Genomic DNA, 18,870 nt, shown 5'->3' on the forward strand with positions numbered 1-18,870 from the left:
TACCTCACATGTATTAAATCATTTAATCCTTGCTCACTGTATCCATGGTATAAGGTGCTGTATTTATCAGCACTTTTCAGGTGAGAAAGCTGAGGCACAGAGAGATCAAGTAACTTGCCCCAAGTTGCATGGGTAGGCAGTGGTAGAGTTAGGATTTGAAACCAGAGCTGGTGCCACAGCCCCAGCTCTGCATCACTACACTATGTTGCCTCTCAAGCTTTCTGCGTTCTTTATACTGCTTCTAGTGTTACAAATTATCACAGGGAACACCGGATAATGATCATAGGCTAAGGAAACAAATTGGTTGTCAATACACAGATTGGATTTTATTTTTTTTAAGTAATCTCTACAGTGAATGTGGGGCTCAAATTTACAACTCCAAGATCAAAAGTCACACACTCTAATGACTGAGCTAGCCTAGCACCCCAGTTGGTTGACCATCCGACTTCAGCTCAGGCCATGATCTTGCAGTTCCTGAGTTCGAGCCCGTGTCGGGCTCTGTGCTGACACCTCAGAGCCGGGAGCCTGCTTCGAATTCTGTGACTCCCTCTCTCTCTGCCCCTCCCTTGCCTGCATTCTGTCTCTCTCTCAAAAATGAATAAATGTTAAAAAAAATAAAAAATAAAAAAAATAAAAAATAAAAAAAATTTTTAAGTGTTTACCTTATTTTTTTTTTAAGTGTTTATTTTTAAGAGAGAGAGAGCATGAGCAGGGAGGGGCAGAGAGAGAGGGAGACACACAATCTGAGGCAGGCTCTAGGCTCTGAGCTGTCAGCACAGAGCCCGACGTGGGGCTCGAACTCATGAACCTTGAGATCATGACCGGAGCTGAAGTCGGACAGTCAACCAACTGAGCCACCCAGGCGCCCCCCAGAATGAACTTTAAAGGCATAATTTCATATGTATCTACTGGTGATCAGTTGGGTTAAAAACCCAACTTAGACACATTACAGTCAAACTCCTAAAAAATAAAGGCCAAGAAAAAGTTCTTAAAGCAGCCAGAGAAAACGATGCATGACTTAGAGGAGAAAACTGTTTTGAATAACTGGATTTTTCATCCAAAAGACCAGAAGGAAGTGATACAACATTTTTAAGAAGCTGAAAGAAAAGTACTGTCAATGTAGAATCAGATATCCAATGACAGTATCCTTCAGGAATAAGGTGAAAAGATATTCAGAGATGACAGAAAACTAACAGCATTGCTGCCACCACATGTGCTCTACAAGACTGCTGATGGAAATTCTTTAGACTGAAGGGAAATGATACCAGAAAGAAACTTGGAAATTCAGAAATGAAAGAAGAGAAGTAGAAATGATAAATATCTGGGCAAACTAATAGACTATTCTTCTCCTCTTGAGTTAAGATATGTTTGACAACTACAAGCAAAAACTCTAACATTGCCCAATAAAGTTTTCAATATATAGAGATGTAATATACAAACAACTATAAAAAAAAAGAAGGGTGAAGGGATCCATATATGGTGGTAAGGTTTCCACATTCCACTTGAAGATGTAAAATATTGTTTCCAAGTATATTGTTAAAAGTAAGGATGTATATGGTAATTCCTAGAGCAACCATTAAAAAACTACACCAGGAGGGGCATCTGGGTGGCTCAGTCAGTTAAGCGTCCGACTTCGTCTCAGGCCATGATCTCAGGGTTGGTGGGTTCGTCCCCTTGTGTCAGGCTCTTTGCTGTCAGCTTAGAGCCTGGAGCTTGCTTCAGATTCCGTGTCTCCCTCTCTCTCTGCCCCTCCCCTGCTTGCGTTCTGTCTCTCAAAAAGGAAACATTAAAAAAAATTAATATAAAAAACTATACCAAGAGAGACAATTAAAATAAATACTGATATTTTTACTGCGTTAGATTTAGAACCCACAGAATAGGAAGTTTACCTTTGAGCAAATTTAGACACAGAAGGTAAAGCTAACTACCCAGAGTCTTGACTGAGTACTTGAAAAGAACAAGCAACAGTGTTTCTTGAACTTCAAATCACTCAGTGATCTTACTGAAATGCAGGCAGTATAGGTCAGGTGTAGGGCCCTAAATTGTGCGTGTCTAACAAGCTCCCAGGTGTTGCTGAACACTTGGAGTAGTAAGGAGCCAGCCAGCCACGTCACCACTCAAAGAGCTTTCTATTCCACCTGGAGATCCTATTATTTTTATTACTTGTATGTTTCAATCCTTAAACAAATGCCTATGCTCTTTATTATTCACATTTGTGGTAATAAATTCAATATGAATTCAATAAGAATATTTTTAAGAATTCTCAAAATACAAAACTTGGTATCAAATGATTTGAGAAAAATAGGTTATATAACCCTGGCCTATAAGTATCTTTATAAAAATCAGACACGGGAGTTTTTGTTTGTTTTTTTTAAATAGATTTTTAAAATGCTGATTAGAAACTTGTAAATATTCTTTTTTTAAAAGTTTATTTTTCAGGGAGAGAGAGAGAGAGAGAGAGAGAGAGAGAGAGAGAGAATCCCAAGCAGGATCTGTGATGTCAGTGCAGGGTCTGGCGTGGGGCTTGAACTCAGGAACCCTGAGATCATGACCTGAGACAAAATCAAGTGGGATGCTTAACTGACTGAGCCCTGAAACTTATGAATATTCTTGATTACTACCTCAGTGGATCAACTTTACTGAATACAGACAGAAGGCAACATCACTTGTAGTGTTCAAATTGCAAATATTTGAACTTCAATCCAACCTGAATGAATATAAGGCGCATAATGCACTTTACCTGATATCCACGGACAAGGGTACTTTGTAATTCTTTTAAAATATATTGTAGGTAGTGCACACCCAGATCTTCTATTATTTTTGCTAGAGTGCTGCGTGCAATGTCTCTGATTTCCTGTGCTCTGTTCTTGAGGAGGGCACACACTTTCAGCAAAATACTAGAAAATGAAAAATTGAAAAGGACTAATCAAAAACCCGAAGCAAATAAAAATACAGACATCCTCTGGTCTCTTAATTATTCATTATCCAAGTTTCCCAATTAGGATTCTAAAAAAAAATTATTTTTAAGGCCAATTTATTTTTGAGAGACAGAGACATAGAGTGTGAGCAGGGGAGGGGCAGAGAGAGAGGAGACACAGAATTCAAAGCAGGCTCCAGGCTCCCAGCTGTCAGCAAAGAGCTGGACGTGGGGCCCAAACCCATGAACTGTGAGATCATGACCTGAGCTTAACCAACTGAGCCACCCAGGTGCCCCCCAATTAGGATTCTAAATCACAGCAAATTGTGACAATACGTCTCTTCCTCACAAAGACTCAAGCAAGAGTCAGGAAGAAAGAACCGAGTTTTGAGTTTCACTGAACATTTCTAATTTGTCATACAATATACCTCGGCAGGTTAGCTTCCATAACTTCTTGTGGAAGGGACTGCATTAGTTTAACCATGGCAAAAGCTAAAGGAACTCGAACTACTTCCTCATCATTCACAACCTTGGATTTTATGAGCTTGTGTTCTTCTTCCCTTTTAGTCTGTAAGAAAAATTTAGGTTAAACTAAAACAAAAATAAATGGATCGGGGACCTACCAATACTGAAATCTTGCATTTGAATGATAAGCTCTTGATATGACACTTCTAAGTTTACGGTCTTAAAAAACAAACTAAATTATGCAATTTGAGAATAACTCTCAAAGAATTATAAAAATAATAGGAATAATAATGCTTTTTCCAAAGAAGAGCCCAAATATCCATCAACTGACGAATGGATAAAGAAGACGTGGTTTATATATACAATGGAATACTACTTGGCAATGAGAAAGAATGAAATCTTGCCATTTGCAACAATGTGGATGGAACTGGAGGGAATTATGCAAAGTGAAGTCAGTCAGTCAGAGAAGGACAGATTTCATGTGTTTTCACTCATATGTGGAATTTGAGAAACTTAACAGATGACCATGGGGGAAGGGAAGGGGAAAAAATAGTTTCAAGCAGAGAGGAGGCAAACATAAGAGACTCTTAAACAGAACAAACTGATGATTGATGGGCAGCAGGGGAGAGGGGAAAATGGGTGATGGACATTAAGGAGGGCACCTGTTGGGATGAGCACTGGGTGTTTATGTAAGTGATGAATCACAGGAATCTACTCCCAAAGCCAAGAACATACTATATACACTGTATGTTAGTTAAGTTGACAATAAATTATATTAAAAAAATAAAAAGAGAGAATGTTTTTTCCCAAAGGAACAATCAGAAAAAAATAGTCAAGTTTTCACTGATGTGGATTAAGATTGCTGTGAAATATCTAAAAATCATAAAAAATTTGTATCAATCGGGATTTTCAAGAGTTTGAGTGACAGTGTTTGTACATAAGAAATATAGTGCCTCAAGTAAGAAGTTATATTTACAAATATACAAAATGACCAAGTCAATATTTTACACCAGGGGCTGGCAAACTTCTGTAGAGGGCCAGATAGTATTTTTGGCTTAAGATCTCTGTTGAAGCTACTCAACTCTGCTGTGGTAACACAAAAGCAGAATTAGACAATATGCAAACCGATAAATGTAACCGTGTTCCAAAAAAACTTTACTTACAACAGGCTGCAGGATAGATCCAGCCCATGGACTACAGTTTGCCAACCCCTGTTTTACCCTGAGAAAGAAAGGCTCTGACTTCATGAGAATCCACTGCTAAATGTTATTCCTATTACCCAGGAAGAAGATGAATTCTGAACAGCAGAGAAGTGGCCAAGAAGTAGAAAAGGGAAACATATTCTAATTTTTTAAAACTCTTTTTTTTTTTTTTTTGAAATGAGAATTATCTAATTATCTGCTTTGGAGATATCTACCAGATGAAAATCATAATGAAGAAAAATTGCTGCTTTGCTGCAGCAGAAAATGAACCTAAAGATGATGAGACAAAACTAGGGAGGTGAATTCTGAAATGTTGAGATGAAAGAAAACCCAAAAGCTGAAGTCAATCAATAATAGTCAGGAGCCTCAGGTTGACAGAGTGCCACAAACACTTGGGTTCACACAGACAGAATGGGCCCCATTCTGTTGGGCCCCAATCAGAATGATTACCGTAGAGGCCAGGCATTTATGTAGCCTGGGTAGGATATCCCCAGTTATGGTTCCTTGGATATTTTTAATTGTTCTCTCCAATTCTTCCTTATTCCGAGGAAGGAAAGAGATGGACTCAGTGACACACTCAGGTTCTTTAGCTGATGCCCCTTGACATTCAGCTGGATCGGGGTTTCCCGGTTCTTTGTTGTTGTCTGACAAATTCTTACATTTGTTTTCCTTCTCTTCCTCATCCATATGCTCTAATTCCATGGTTTCATGCTCTGGCAACTCAATCACTTCTACTGTGTCTATGTTTAGTAAACAACAAAAGTCACCTTAAATCAAATAAGGAAACAACACAGTTGTGTTACAAGTCTTTCCCACCAACATCCAATAAAAACGATCTAGTCTCCAACTACAGATAGGTAAGATAAAGTACTAAAGGAAGCAGCACTATATGAGAGGGTTATGATTTTTTGCTGTCTTACAGTTTGGAGTCTAATGTGGAACAGAGGCAAGTAAACGGACAGTTATGAGTGTGGGAGAGCAAGTGCAGGCTATGTTGGGAATACACTTGGAGACTAGGTGGGGAGGAGGGTCTTAACCAAAAGAAAGCTTCCAAAGTATTGTGGTTGGAGGTTTCCAAAAACAAAAACCTATACTCATGAGCATGAAAACTATAATGCAGCCAACAGTTCTCATGCAGAAATGTCCCTTACTATAGGGCTCAGTTCATTAAAGAAAATTAGGCAGTGTTGTACTGGGGCAAGTCCAGGCATGGCTCTGCTAACAAGCCATATGACCAAAGTTAGTTAACCTAAGCCTAGTGGGCTTTGTATTCTTTATCAGTAAGATGGAGATGGCACCACTTGCAAGGCTGTTGTGACGATTCAATGAGATCAAGTCTATAATCACCCAAATACACATTTCTGATACGTCACAGACTTTCAAAAAAATGGTAGCCATTAGTCTTTATTTTATTTCCTGGCTGTGTAGCTTTGGGAAAGTTACTTTACATTTCTGAACTGTAATTTCTCATATTAAAAAATAATGGTGTAACTAACAACTAGGTTCTTGTAAGGTTTTTATGAGAACAAAGGAGATAATGTCTTGAAAGGCCCAGCTCATAGTACTCAATAAATGTTTTAAACTTTAGTCATATCTAAGAAAATAGACAGTTAAGCAGATTATTTTAATTTTTAATGTTTTTATTGATGCAAAATTGCAAAATGCAGATTCAACTGCCTGAAGATAAACCGTTGAGAGACTTTAGTTTGATCAATGGTTTTAATTAATGGTTTAAAACACAAATGTTCCTACAAATTCAAGCCAGTCTTTGCTATTTATTAGTGTGGCTCTGTAATGATTTTACTGTGAATCAAAGAATTAGAAATTCTTGAGTAGGAAGGAATGCTGAAGTAGTGCAAACTAAGTGCCAAAATATTTCAATGTCTTTTAGCAAAAACAGCCTATTGGCCTATTTAAGTGTTCATCCTCTAACAGGTTAAGGAAATTTCTATTTGTTCCTTATTTGATATCATGAATAAATACTAAATCTAACCAAATGTTTCCCTTGTGCCTCTTTAGAGGACCACATGTTTTTTGCATGCTAATGTTAAATTCCATTAACCAATTATACCAACTTCATGAGTTAGTGGAAGCTTCAATTTTATTAATCAACTGAAATAGCTGATGTAAGGTTGAAATTACCCATTCCTTCAATATTTGTATAACTAGCCTATAAAGCAATGTGAACCTGGTATTTTCATCAGGAGAAGTTTATAACTACAGAGTCAATTTTTTAGTAGTTAGAGATATACCCAGATTTTCTATTTCTTTTAAAGCCAGCTTTTGTATTTTATTTTTCTAAGAGTTTGTACATCTCACTCAAGTATTCAAATTTTTAAGTTCAAAGATCATAATATTATTTTACCTTTTTAATTTGATTGGGACCTTTAAAAATTCTTAATGTTTATTATGCCTATGCCTTCTATTTTTAATGATCAATCTTGACAGAGGTTTGCCAGTTTATAATCTTTTCATATACCTATTTTTAGCTTTGATGATCCTTTCTTATTGTATCTACTTTGTCTTATTAATTGTTGCTCTAATTTTTAATTCTTTTCTTATACTATCTTTGCACTCATTGCTTACTGTTCTTTCCATACATGCAGGTGGTAAAATTGGATTTCTATATAAATAATTTAAGCTCAGATTTTTTTTTACCCATATAATTTAGACTGGCCTTCTCTATTGTTAAAAAAAAGATTTTATACAAATACTCAAACCATTTGCTTTAACTTCCTCCTGACTCATTCACTGGTCACTGCTCTAAGTAGAAAAAGGTGATAAGTTGAATTTTGCCATCTTTAATTCATTAACATCAATTATCCAAGAATAGAGTGGAAATCTAGTTTAAGAAAGTTTTAAAAACTTACTTTCTTCATTCTGAATTTTTCTCATTTGTTCTTCAAGAGTTTTGTGGTCGAAGTGGAATGCTTCTAACACTATTACTAGCAAACTGTTGAAAAAAGAAGGTACACAGAAATGTCTGATTCATAACATCATTTGATGATTAAAGTGAAGGATTTAAAGACTTATCAACAGTAAAATTATTTTTACCAGTTTTAGGTATTTTTGAATTCAACAAATATTAGCATAACCTCATTAATACAAGGTAAAAGCAAACTAAGATTAGAGAGACCACTTCAGGAAATAATCCAAAATTTACATTTTAAAAACAAAGCAAAAATAAGCTTGACCATACATACCTGACACCCAACTTTTGATTGATCTGTCCTGTCTGTAAGACATGAATGAAATGTTTCAAGTAATATATATATGCTGACCAAGAGAGATGTTTGCAAATAGCTCCAATAACTTCTGTGGCAGCAATGGTTATATTTTCATGCTGTAAAACAAATCAAGAGCATCAACACAGAATTAGTATTTGCTAATAAAATAAAGAGCTAACTTCGTACACTAAAAAGCTTAGACAGGGGCGCCTGGGTGGCTCAGTCGGTTAAGCATCTGACTTCGGCTCAGGTCATGATCTCACGGTTCATGAGTTCGAGCCCCACGTTGGGTTCTGTGCTGACAGCTCAGAGCCTGGAGCCTGCTTCAGATTCTGTGTCTCCCTCTTTCTCTCTGACCCTCCCCCATTCATGCTCTGTCTCTCTCTGTCTCAAAAGTAAATAAACGTTAAAAAAAAAATTAAAAAAAATAAATAAAAAGCTTAGACAGTAGGTGATTAGCAATTATAGAAGGGAAAGAATGCCCAAACCATATCCCACTCCCCCTAACAGCTCTAGGAAAAGACACTGTCAATTAAAGAAATGACACCATCTTTAATTAAAGGATATTAATCAGTTCATACTTTGTACTTTTTTCCACTCAGACCTCCCTGATGGGTTAAAGCCTATAGACAGTGAATGAAGTAAATTCAGTGTGTAAAGTTAAACACTAAAGTTAACTTTAATGTACAGCTCAGCATTCAACAGTACAGATGCCTTGGAGACATCTCTTTCACGCCACCATAAAGAACAGGGACTGGTTTTACCCTGATACCTTAAACTAGAAAAATAGACAAAAATATATGAAATAGCAGTTTTCAGACTTTAGACATTGAACAGTGCAGTACAGTGCTAGCTGAGAGAAAGGCAACAAATGAAATGTGTCTTATAATTATCCTAATTTCACTGTGTGAAGAGAACTGTCAGGTCATAGCAGAGGAGAAACCCAAAAAGGGCCCAGTCGTCTCCCTGAGGTAAGGAGGCAGAGAGAAGGCTGTGGCAGCCAGAGTCCAAAGGGCAAAGCATAGAGAGGAGAGAGCTACACAGAGAAGAAAGCTGCAGAAAATACCTCTCATGACAAGAAAAATCAACCAGTAGAAACAGACCCCAAAGTGACACAGACAATAAACTTACAGTAGACAAAGAAAGACAATTGATGAAATTACATTCCATAAGATCAAGAAGGGAAAGGAAAGCAGAAGCATGTTAAGGAGAGGTAAGATATAAAATTATAAGGCCCAAGCCAAAAATCCAGAAATAGAAAAGACAGTTCTGGAAGGAAAGACACACTGGATAGGATTCAAATCAGATTAGACTCTGAAGAAGAAAAGATTAGTGAACTTGAAGACACAGCGATACAAAATTGAAACAAAAATGAAACAAGATGAAACCCTGGGTGGAGGGGGGGAAACTAATGAAAAAAAAAAAAAAAAAAAAAAGAGCTTCAGTGAGTTTGGGGCAATTCTGAGTGGCCTAATACACACTGGAGTCTCCAAAGGCAAGAAGGGGACCCAAAAGTATCTTTGAAGAAATAATGGCAAAAAATTCCAAGTTTGAAGAACACTACAAATCAGTAGATCCAAAAAGCTCAACAAACCCCGAGCACAAGAAATATGAAGGAAACTACACTAAGGTACAGCATAATCAACTAGCTTAAAACCAGTGATATAGAGAAAATTTTCAAGGCAGCCCCTAAAAATAGATATATTACACTCAGAGGAAGAAAGATAAGAATGACTTCCTGTTGGAAATGATATAAATCAGAATACAATAGAGCAATTATCTTTAAAGAATAGAAAGAAAAAAAACCCTGTCAATCTAGAATTCCACAACTTCCAGAAACATCATCTTTCAAAAGCAAAGATGAGAAAAGACATAAAAAATGAAAGAATTCATCACCAGTAGACCTTTACTAAAAAACTTTCAAGGAGGTCTTCCTGTCAGGAATAAAATGATATAGCAGTATATCTGGATCTACCCAAAGGAATAACTGGAAAATTATAAGTAATTGGAAGTAACGAGAAATTATAAATATGTAAGGAAATATAAAAGATCCTTCCTTATTTTCAAAGATCACTTTAAAAGATAATTGACTGTTTAAGGCAAAAATAACAATATATGTTTAAAACTTATGTATAGGTAGGGGCACCTGGGTGGCTCAGTCAGTTGAGTGTCTGACTCTTGGTTTCAGCTCAGGTCATGATCTCATGGTTCATGGGATTGAGCCGTGCCTGAGTCAGGCTCCATGATGACTGCACAGAGCCTGCTTGGGATTCTCTCTCTCCCTCTTTCTCTGCTCCTCCCCTAGTTGTGCATGCTCTTGGACACATGCACTCTATTTCTCTAGCAAAATACATAAACTGAAAAAAAAAAAAAAAAAAAAAAAAAAAAGACACCAGAACTAATGTAGAGGTAAAACCTATAAAAAGAGCTCAATGATAACTAATAAGCCAACAGAGATAAAATAAAATCGCTTAAAAAATCCAATTAATCCAATACAAGGGAAAAAAGAGAGGGACAAATGGAATATAAATAACATCAAAGATATAAATCCAACCATATTAATAATCATATTAAATGTAAATGGTCTAAAAAACGATTTTTTTTTTTTTTTGAGAGAAAGCATGAACAGGGGAGGGGCAGAGGAAGAAGAGAGAGAGAACCCCAAGCAGGCTTCATACTGTCAGTGTGGAGCCTGATGCAGAGCTTGATCTCACCACTGTGAGATCATAACCGGAGACAAAAATCAAGAGTCGGATGCTTAACTGCACCATCTAGATGCCCCTGTCTAAAACCTATTAAAAGGCAGAGATTGTCAGGTTTGATAAAACTGCCAAGACCCAGTTATATGTTATCTACCAGAAACCAACTGTAAATACAAAATCACAAATATGTTTAAAAAAAAAAAAATAGAACACTAAAAAGATATACCATATTGCGGTGCCTGGGTGGCTCAGCTGGTTAAGCATCTGACTTTTGATTTCAGCTCAGGTCATGAGCTCATGGTTCATGGGACTGAACCCCCCATCCGGCTCTGCAGTAACACTGTGGAAACTGTCTCTCCCTCTCTCTCTGCCCCTCCCCCACTCATGAGCAGTCTCTCCCTTAACATAAATAAACGTTTAAAGAGATATGTTAACATCAACCAAAACTAAATATAATTTATTTTTTTCATCTACACCTCTTTCCTATTTTACTGCCATCAAACTATAAATTGGTTGTGCTTACTGGCTCTTCAAGCCAGAATTTAGGGGGAGTATTCTTTTATTTACGTACATAATTCTTTTCTTTTCTTTTTTTTTAGTGTTTATTCATCTTTGAATGGTCGGGGGGAGGGACAGAGAGAGAGGGGGAGACACAGAATCTGAAGCAGGCTTCAGGCTCTGAGCCATCAGAACGGAGCCTGATGTGGGGCTCAAACCCACAAACCATGAGATCATGACCTGAGCTGAAGTCAGACGCTTAACCAACTGAGCCACCCAGGCGCCCCATGTAGGTAATTCTTTAAAAAAATTTTGAAACAATAGGGGAAACCTAAACTTGCACAAGACCATGTGATCAACACAGAATAAGTTCGACCAACAGCTCCTGATATCGCCTCAAATTGGACTTAAATTTCACTCTTTCATTAATCTGATCAATAAATATCATTTACCAGGGTCTTACAATGTGCCAGGCACTGTTTTTTTGGCACTGTGTAGTCTAACAGTGAAGACAGGCCTAAGTTCAAATACTGATTCTCATTCTGTATGTCTTGGAGAAAGATAAATACCTCACATATTCCGAGTTTACTTTCCTGTAATATACTGACAACAATCCCCCCTATAGGGCTGAGCTGTGGTGAGGATGAAGTAAGACTATGTAAAGTACTTAAAATAGCTCCTGTAGCTGGTATAGTGTTAAAGAAAAGGTAGCTATTGTGTGACTTCATTTCTTGTAAGACATTTGGGAAAATACTGATTATTAAGGGTATTTATCAGAATTAAATCCTATGATACAAAAATAAAAGTATGCTATGTTAGTAATGTGATCATTTCTAAGAGGGGAAATATTTTGTGGCTGGCCTTTGCGAGCTAATAATAATGAAAATAAAAATAATGCCTACCATTTATAGAACATTTACTGTGTGCCAAGTACCATTCTAAGGGCTTCAGAACTATTCTAAGCCTCTAATTATGGTGACAACATCAACATGGATGCCACCAACCCCATATGCATTTTGGAAAAGTGTGTCACGGTATGGGTAGAGGTTTAATGGTTTCTTTTCTTTTTTTTAATGTTTATTTTGAGAGAGAGAGAGAGAGAGAGAGAGAGAGCGAGCGAGCAGGGGAGGGGCAGAGACAGGGAGACACAGAATCTGAAGCAGGCTCCAGACTCTGAGCTGTCAGCACAGAGCCCAATGCGGGGCTCAAAGTCACAAACCATGAGACCATGACCTGAACCAAAGTTGGATGACGCCTAACCGACTGAGCCACCCAGGTGCCCTGAGGTTTAATGTTTTCTAAATCTAATGTCCTACCTTGAGCATTTTCTCATCAAAAATTGGAGTCATGGCATAAGGCATGATGTAATTCTGGAGAGATTTAGAAGATAGCATAACTTTGCCTTCCATTAGCTGTTTTGCCAGTTTCTTCAAGGCTCTTGCTCTTCTGTGGATCTATGCGTTAGATAAAATAAGAATTAGTTACTGAATTAACTCACCTATGACCAGCTCCATTTCTGCATCATTTCTTTTTGAAGTTTATTTATTTATTTTGAGAGAGACAGAGACAGTGCAAGTGGGGGCAGGGCAGAGAGAGAATCCTAGGCAGGCTTCATGCTGCCAGCACTGAGCCTGACGTGGGGCTCAAACCCATGAAACTGTGAGATCATGACCTGAGCCAAAACCACAAGTTGGATGCTCAACTGACTGAGTCACCCAGGTGCCCCAGTATCATGTTCCTTTTGCATGAAGAGATTAAAGCAGTGAAGGGCAGTCCATGTGTTACATGAGCAACACCTATGCCTTGATTTGCTTTCAGAGATATAATCCGCAGCATTTGTTTAACAATGGATCCTAAAGCAGTTAAACTTCTTAGCAAATGGCAGAGAAAGGTGACACTGTAATTGTAGTTTATGATACCATGAAAGAAAACAGACCCCAGGAAAATGATCATTTCCTGTGCTAATTTCATTGATGATCAAGAAGACCAAGAAATCAGAGGCTCAAAACTTTTTGGAAAATTAAAATATATCTTTTTAAATGAGACAGAACAGTTTGAAATACTTGTAGGCAGGGAAAAAAAGAACTGAACAGAACTGTCTTCTACCTGAATGTGTTTCATATTCTCAAAGAAGTCCATTTCTGGATCATGGCAATCAGTAAGCTGTACCAACTCTTTAAATTCTGGTTGATTTGGAAAAGTTTGAATTAAACAGGAAAGCACTGTGGTATAATCCTGTTGAATATTCTGCAAATGCCAAATTGAGGGGAAAAAAAAATTTTAAAGAACTTGTTTTCTAGAGGATACAAAGAAACACACAACAAAGCCATTACAATTTTTTTTTCTTTTTTTTAAAGTAAAATATTCCCACTATAAACACAAACTGAAATCAGAAGTGATTGCTCTCCTTTCTATTCTCATTCTCTTGTTAAAAGTTTGGTATTTATGCAATCAAGTATTTTAATTAAATGTACTTATAAGACTGACTGCTTTTCAACAACAGTATAAGTAGGGAAAAACAAAACCAATACCAAAACTCACAGACAGTAGTATGTAAAAGACAAAAATACAATCGCAAACCCCAATACCTCTGTCTGGCTCTTCAATCCTTTCCTCAATTTCTCCAGGAGTGAACGATGAATGATTTCCCTGTATTCTTTCTCTGTGACGTTCAAGGCAGCTACCTTCTTGATGATACTCATCAGGCATATGCTGGCATTATCACTTAAAGACATGTCTCCTAACTGGAAACAGGAAAAAAGAAAAAAACCCAAATTATTCTGTGTAATATCTGTAATATGGAATATTATTTCCCAATGAAAGAGTTTACCCCTCAGTGAAAATGTTGCCACTCGTCTATGTAAAAATCATAAGGAAGAACCAAATGTAGGGTTGTGAGGAACATGCAGGCATACCTCAGAGATACTGTGAGTCTGGTTCCAGACAACCACAGCAAAGTGAAAATCACAATAAAGTAGGTGACATGAACATTAATGTTTCCCAGTGCATATAAAAGTTACGGGGGCGCCTGGGTGGCGCAGTCGGTTAAACGTCCGACTTCAGCCAGGTCACAATCGTGCGGTCCGTGAGTTCGAGCCCTGCGTCGGGCTCTGGGCTGATGGCTCAGAGCCTGGAGCCTGTTTCCGATTCTGTGTCTCCCTCTCTCTCTGCCCCTCCCCCGTTCATGCTCTGTCTCTCTCTGTCCCAAAAAAATAAATAAACGTTGAAAAAAAAGTTACGTTTACACTATGCTATGGTCTATTAAGTGTGCACTAGCATTATGTCTAAAAAAACAAGGTACATACCTTCATTAAAAAATATTTACCAGGATCTGTATTTCAGAGAGTCAGAATCACTGATCACAGATCACCATGACAAACATAATAATAATGAAAAAGTTTGAAATATTGTGAGAATTAGCAAATGTGACACAAAGACACAAAGTAAGCAAATGCTTATTGGAAAAATCGTGCTGACAGACTTGTTTGAAGCAGAGTTGCCACAAACCTTCAATTTGTAAAAAACAGTATCTGCAAAGCATGATAAAATGAGGCGTGCCTGTAGTATATAACTTTAAAAAATCATGCTTACTGAGAAGTGTCACTCCCATTTGGAAAATATGATGAAATAGAGTTTTTGATTTGTTTTAATTCTCAAAACAAGCAAAATAAGCAGTTTTCAATATCCAGTGTCACATGTACACTGAGAATGACAAAGTTGGCTGGTATAATCCTGGTTAGTTGTGCTCCAGTTCCTGCTTCGAGCAATGTAGGCAGTGAATGTGGAGAAACTATTTCCAACTCAGCCAACCAAGCAGTGATTTGGAATCCTTTGTGTTGGAACTTGACATAATATATGAAGAATTATCTCCAGAGAGATTACTTTTTCATATATTACATAATTGTTGATACCTGATGAATAACTATAAAATGCCACAAAGATATTACTGATTACACGGTCAACTATAAATCAAGGGTTCCATTTTCCCCATTTTGGGGCTTGAATTCAATTCAGCAACATGGCACTTAATTATAGTCCAAACCCTTTATAGTTCTATATCAATAAAGGAGGGCAGACTGTCAAATAATGACAGTAGTTACAAAACTTCAAAAAACTGAGATATAATTGAAATACTATAAAATTCACTTTTTAAAAAAAAATGTCTATTTATTTTGAGAGAGAGAGTGTGAGCAGAGGAGGGACAGAGAGAGACACACACAGAGTCCAAAGCAGGTTCCAGGCTCTGAGCTGTTAGTACAGAGCACGATGCGGGGCTCAAACTCACAAACTGAGAGATCATGACCTAAGCTGAAGTCAGATGCTCAACCAACTGAGCCACCCAGGTACCCCTAAAGTTCACCCTTAAAAAAAAATTATTTTAATGTTTATTTTTGAGAGACAGAATATGAGTGGGGGAGGGGCAGAGAGAGAGGGAGACACAGAATCTGAAGCAGGCTCCAGGCTCCGAGCCGTCAGCACAGAGCCCGACAGTGGGGCTTGAACTCACAGACCGTGAGATCGTGACACGAGCCGAAGTCAGATGCTTAAACGACTGAGCCACCCAGGCACCTCTAAAATTCGCCCTTTTGTACACTTTAAAAAAGTGTACAATTTAATGGTTTTCAGTATAAAGTCTTTTTGCAAATATATTCACAAGGTTGTTTCAACCATCACCACTATCTACCTTCAGAACATTTTTATTACTCTCAAAATAAACCCTGTGCCAATCTGAAGTCCTCCCTCTCCGTTCCCATTCCTCCTTCCCTCGGAAGCCCTTCGTAACCTAGCCACTAATTTACTTTCTGTCTTTATGAGTTTCCCTATTCTAATACACAGCTTTTGGATTTTTCAAAGTGTTTCCACATATATTATTTTATTCAAAGTACTTATCTTTTAAATCATGAGAATAACAATATGGTCTTCACCATATTGCAAAATATTGTGCAACTAAAAGAAATTTTACACAAAAGTCTTTGTCCTGCTCAAAACACAAATTAAGGAATTTGGTCATGCAGTTGTATTATCAAAACAATGAAAACCAATTCATAAACTTTTGCTATAAAAACCTACCTCCAGATTATAGAAACAATTATGCATGACTAGAATTAAGTAGTTAACATCCACAGTTTGCATCTCTTTAATACAAGAGGCGATTGTCTGGAATGCTGAGAAGCGAACATCAAAGTTGATATCATCAAGATGTCTTTGATCAAAGGCGTTAAGCTACAAGAAATGAAAACATTGAAACGTTGAAAACATAGGTGAAAGTACAAAAACCTTAAATAAACAAAAACGATAATACTTTTGAAGCAAAAGAGAAGACTTTCTCTCTTACCTTGACAACATCAGTAATGTATTTTAATCCACTCTCAAAATCAGAAAGAGTCTAAATGGAATGAAAAAAGTATGTTATTGCTGAATAAAATCTTAATTTTCCTGCCCTCCTCCCTTTAACTCCCTCCTTCCACTCAAATTTATATGAAACATCATACTGGCACCAAGAAAGCTGTTAATATGTGTTACATGTCATAGTTATCTTTTTAAAAAGGGGTGGGTGGTTTGGGGTAAAAATTAGTATTACACACCTGGAAAACTGTACAAAGCAACTGTCTTGACAATTTATTCTTAATAACTGAGAAGAGTTTTGCTAGAGGCTTGAGGAAGCTTGTAGGCTCCAGACAATGTTTTAAAAGGTTTTGTACTGTCACCAAAATATCAACCTCTGTATCCTTAAGAAGAAAGAGAAATCACATTTCGGTAATTTATAAAACTGATCAACTTGGCTTTAATATATTTCAGTCCAGAAAACATACAATTATGAAGAAGAAGTGAAAGTAGTAATTGGAAAAGTTATTTCACAGTCTTTTAAAAGTTCTTAGCATTTTAACTTAACATAAAATCCACAACAACGTCCATGAACAGTTTCTTCCTTAATTCTAATAGAAAACACATATGGCTTTGGGACAGAATTTCCTCTACTGAGTCCAAAAAGAGCCAAGAAAAATGAGCTTGCTGAAAAAAATACACATTTCTGGTTGTCTACAGATCTGTGGTTTTCCACACTGAATTACTATGCGGTAAGAGATGTTCAGTGTAATGGCTTCGGCCTCATACCTGAGTTTGAGCATGGGAAGACTCTTTAACTTAGGATTGAACTAAAGTTTGAAAATCATATCAGAAAATTCTTAGCTATGCCTAATATTATTATAGTCTGACTTTTCATTCAGTCCTGCAACTGTGATCTATATTTAAGATTATACGATGTACTGGGGCGCCTGGGTGGCTCAGTTGGTTGAATGACCAACTTCGGCTCAGGTCATGATATCACGGGTTGTGAGTTCAAGCCCCACATCGGGCTCTGTGTTGACAGCTCGGAGCCTGGAGCCTGCTTCTGATTCTCTCTCTCCCTCTCTCTCTCTGCCCCTCCCCCACTCATGCTCTGTCTCTGTCTCAGAAATAAACACTAAAAAAAAAAAAAAAAATTAAAAAAAAAAAAAGATTATATGATGTACTTTTTGGGTTCCAGATTCATTACTGGTCAAAGTCAGGGGAAAAAAAAAAAAAAAAGCCTTGAAATGGATTAGAAGCTAAAAAAAGGAAAATGAAGGGATTAATAACACTTTTTTTGTTATGACTGATGATGGCGTTTTCCACCTTCTTGTGCATCCTCATTCCTACTTCCATTCCAGTTTTTCTCCTCCATTTTTACTTTTGTATTTCTATATAAAGTCTCTTCACAAATACATCACAAAATCTAACCAAGGAAATTACTGCTCACAAATAAATCTAATAATAAAGTGTTGCTTCAGAGACAAAATAAAATCCTATGAATCTGTACCTGAGCAATATTGCCACGGTGGAGGAAAGGGAGGAGAAGTGTAATGAGCAGAGAACTTTGTTCTTTGTCTTTCATGAACTTGCTGATCCTAGAGATGGGGAAAAAATGGATATATAAGGAAGATCAACAATTTGAGAGTACTTCTCTAAGAAGCTAAACTTTTTGTAGAAAAACGTGACAGACACAGGTGGCTTTTATGTGTTCATCTATAAAAAAGTTCAGGTGACTTATTTAGCAGTTGTCTGCTCACTTCTCTCCAACTTCAGGCACCTTGCTACTATTCTATTTCTCTTGTAGCATCTGATTGTGTAGATGATATCATGATCTGACAATCAGTAATTTCTTATTTTACAAAGAAATAACATTCTAAGTGCCAAGACTTGTAGAAGGCTTTCTGTATAATTTTCACTTTAATTCCCAAAATAGCCTTCAATGTAGGAATTATTTTTAGCTCCATTTTGCCCAAAGAAAATGGGAGACTCAGAGAAACTGGTGTCATATCGTTAAGAAATGGTAGAGCAGGGCTTTCAAACCCGGGTCTTTTTGGTGCCTGATCTCTCTTCACCTTTTCACCACCACACAGCCTGTGATAAAATTCAATGAGTGTATTTTGTGTGGCTTCCCATTCTGCAAAACTTAGAAGTACAACAGTATAAATAAAACATTTCAAAGAAGTTCCTCAACGATTCTCTAATATATCATTTTTTGCTGTTGCTGAGGTTAACAGAAAAAATAAACTTTTCATAGCTAAGGCCTGGAACAATTTAGAGTTTAAAATAGAAACATTTTTTGTGCTCTGGTTTACTAACCTTGCTATAGAAATCACAATTACAAATTATTAGGTCTACTGACAAAAAGAATCTTTAAAAATCCTTGCAAGATCTCCTTGACCCTTAGAAAACAAACAGAGCAACCACAGCCTGCTCTTTTAAGTTAATTATTTTTATCAATTAAACTTAAAAAAAAAAAAGTATGTGATTTCATGTAACTCAAAATTCTTTTTTTTCAAAATTCTAGTTGA

The 18,870-nt window shown here is 37.0% G+C and overlaps 1 protein-coding gene across 2 annotated transcripts in view; it reads right to left on the minus strand.

Moving 5' to 3' along the window:
* UTP20 (UTP20 small subunit processome component) overlaps window positions 1-18,870 on the minus strand; it is a 110,514-nt gene that overhangs the window by 22,069 nt on the left and 69,575 nt on the right. Inside the window, exons 32-43 of one of the 2 annotated variants that reach the window (XM_040491097.1) lie at window positions 17,850-17,937; window positions 16,597-16,740; window positions 16,347-16,397; window positions 16,082-16,234; window positions 13,600-13,755; window positions 13,118-13,258; window positions 12,328-12,465; window positions 7,788-7,927; window positions 7,455-7,537; window positions 5,035-5,324; window positions 3,346-3,485; window positions 2,741-2,897 (exon numbers count right to left, since the gene is read on the minus strand). In XM_040491097.1, the coding sequence (XP_040347031.1) occupies window positions 2,741-2,897; window positions 3,346-3,485; window positions 5,035-5,324; window positions 7,455-7,537; window positions 7,788-7,927; window positions 12,328-12,465; window positions 13,118-13,258; window positions 13,600-13,755; window positions 16,082-16,234; window positions 16,347-16,397; window positions 16,597-16,740; window positions 17,850-17,937 (1,681 nt within the window). Of the gene's footprint in view, window positions 1-2,740; window positions 2,898-3,345; window positions 3,486-5,034; window positions 5,352-7,454; window positions 7,538-7,787; window positions 7,928-12,327; window positions 12,466-13,117; window positions 13,259-13,599; window positions 13,756-16,081; window positions 16,235-16,346; window positions 16,398-16,596; window positions 16,741-17,849; window positions 17,938-18,870 lie in introns of both variants that reach the window. The other variant, XM_040491096.1, reaches the window with a different exon arrangement.

This window comes from Herpailurus yagouaroundi, unplaced genomic scaffold (genome assembly GCF_014898765.1).
Source record: "Herpailurus yagouaroundi ecotype Mexico unplaced genomic scaffold, PumYag 182, whole genome shotgun sequence".
Classification (NCBI taxonomy): domain Eukaryota; kingdom Metazoa; phylum Chordata; class Mammalia; order Carnivora; family Felidae; genus Herpailurus; species Herpailurus yagouaroundi.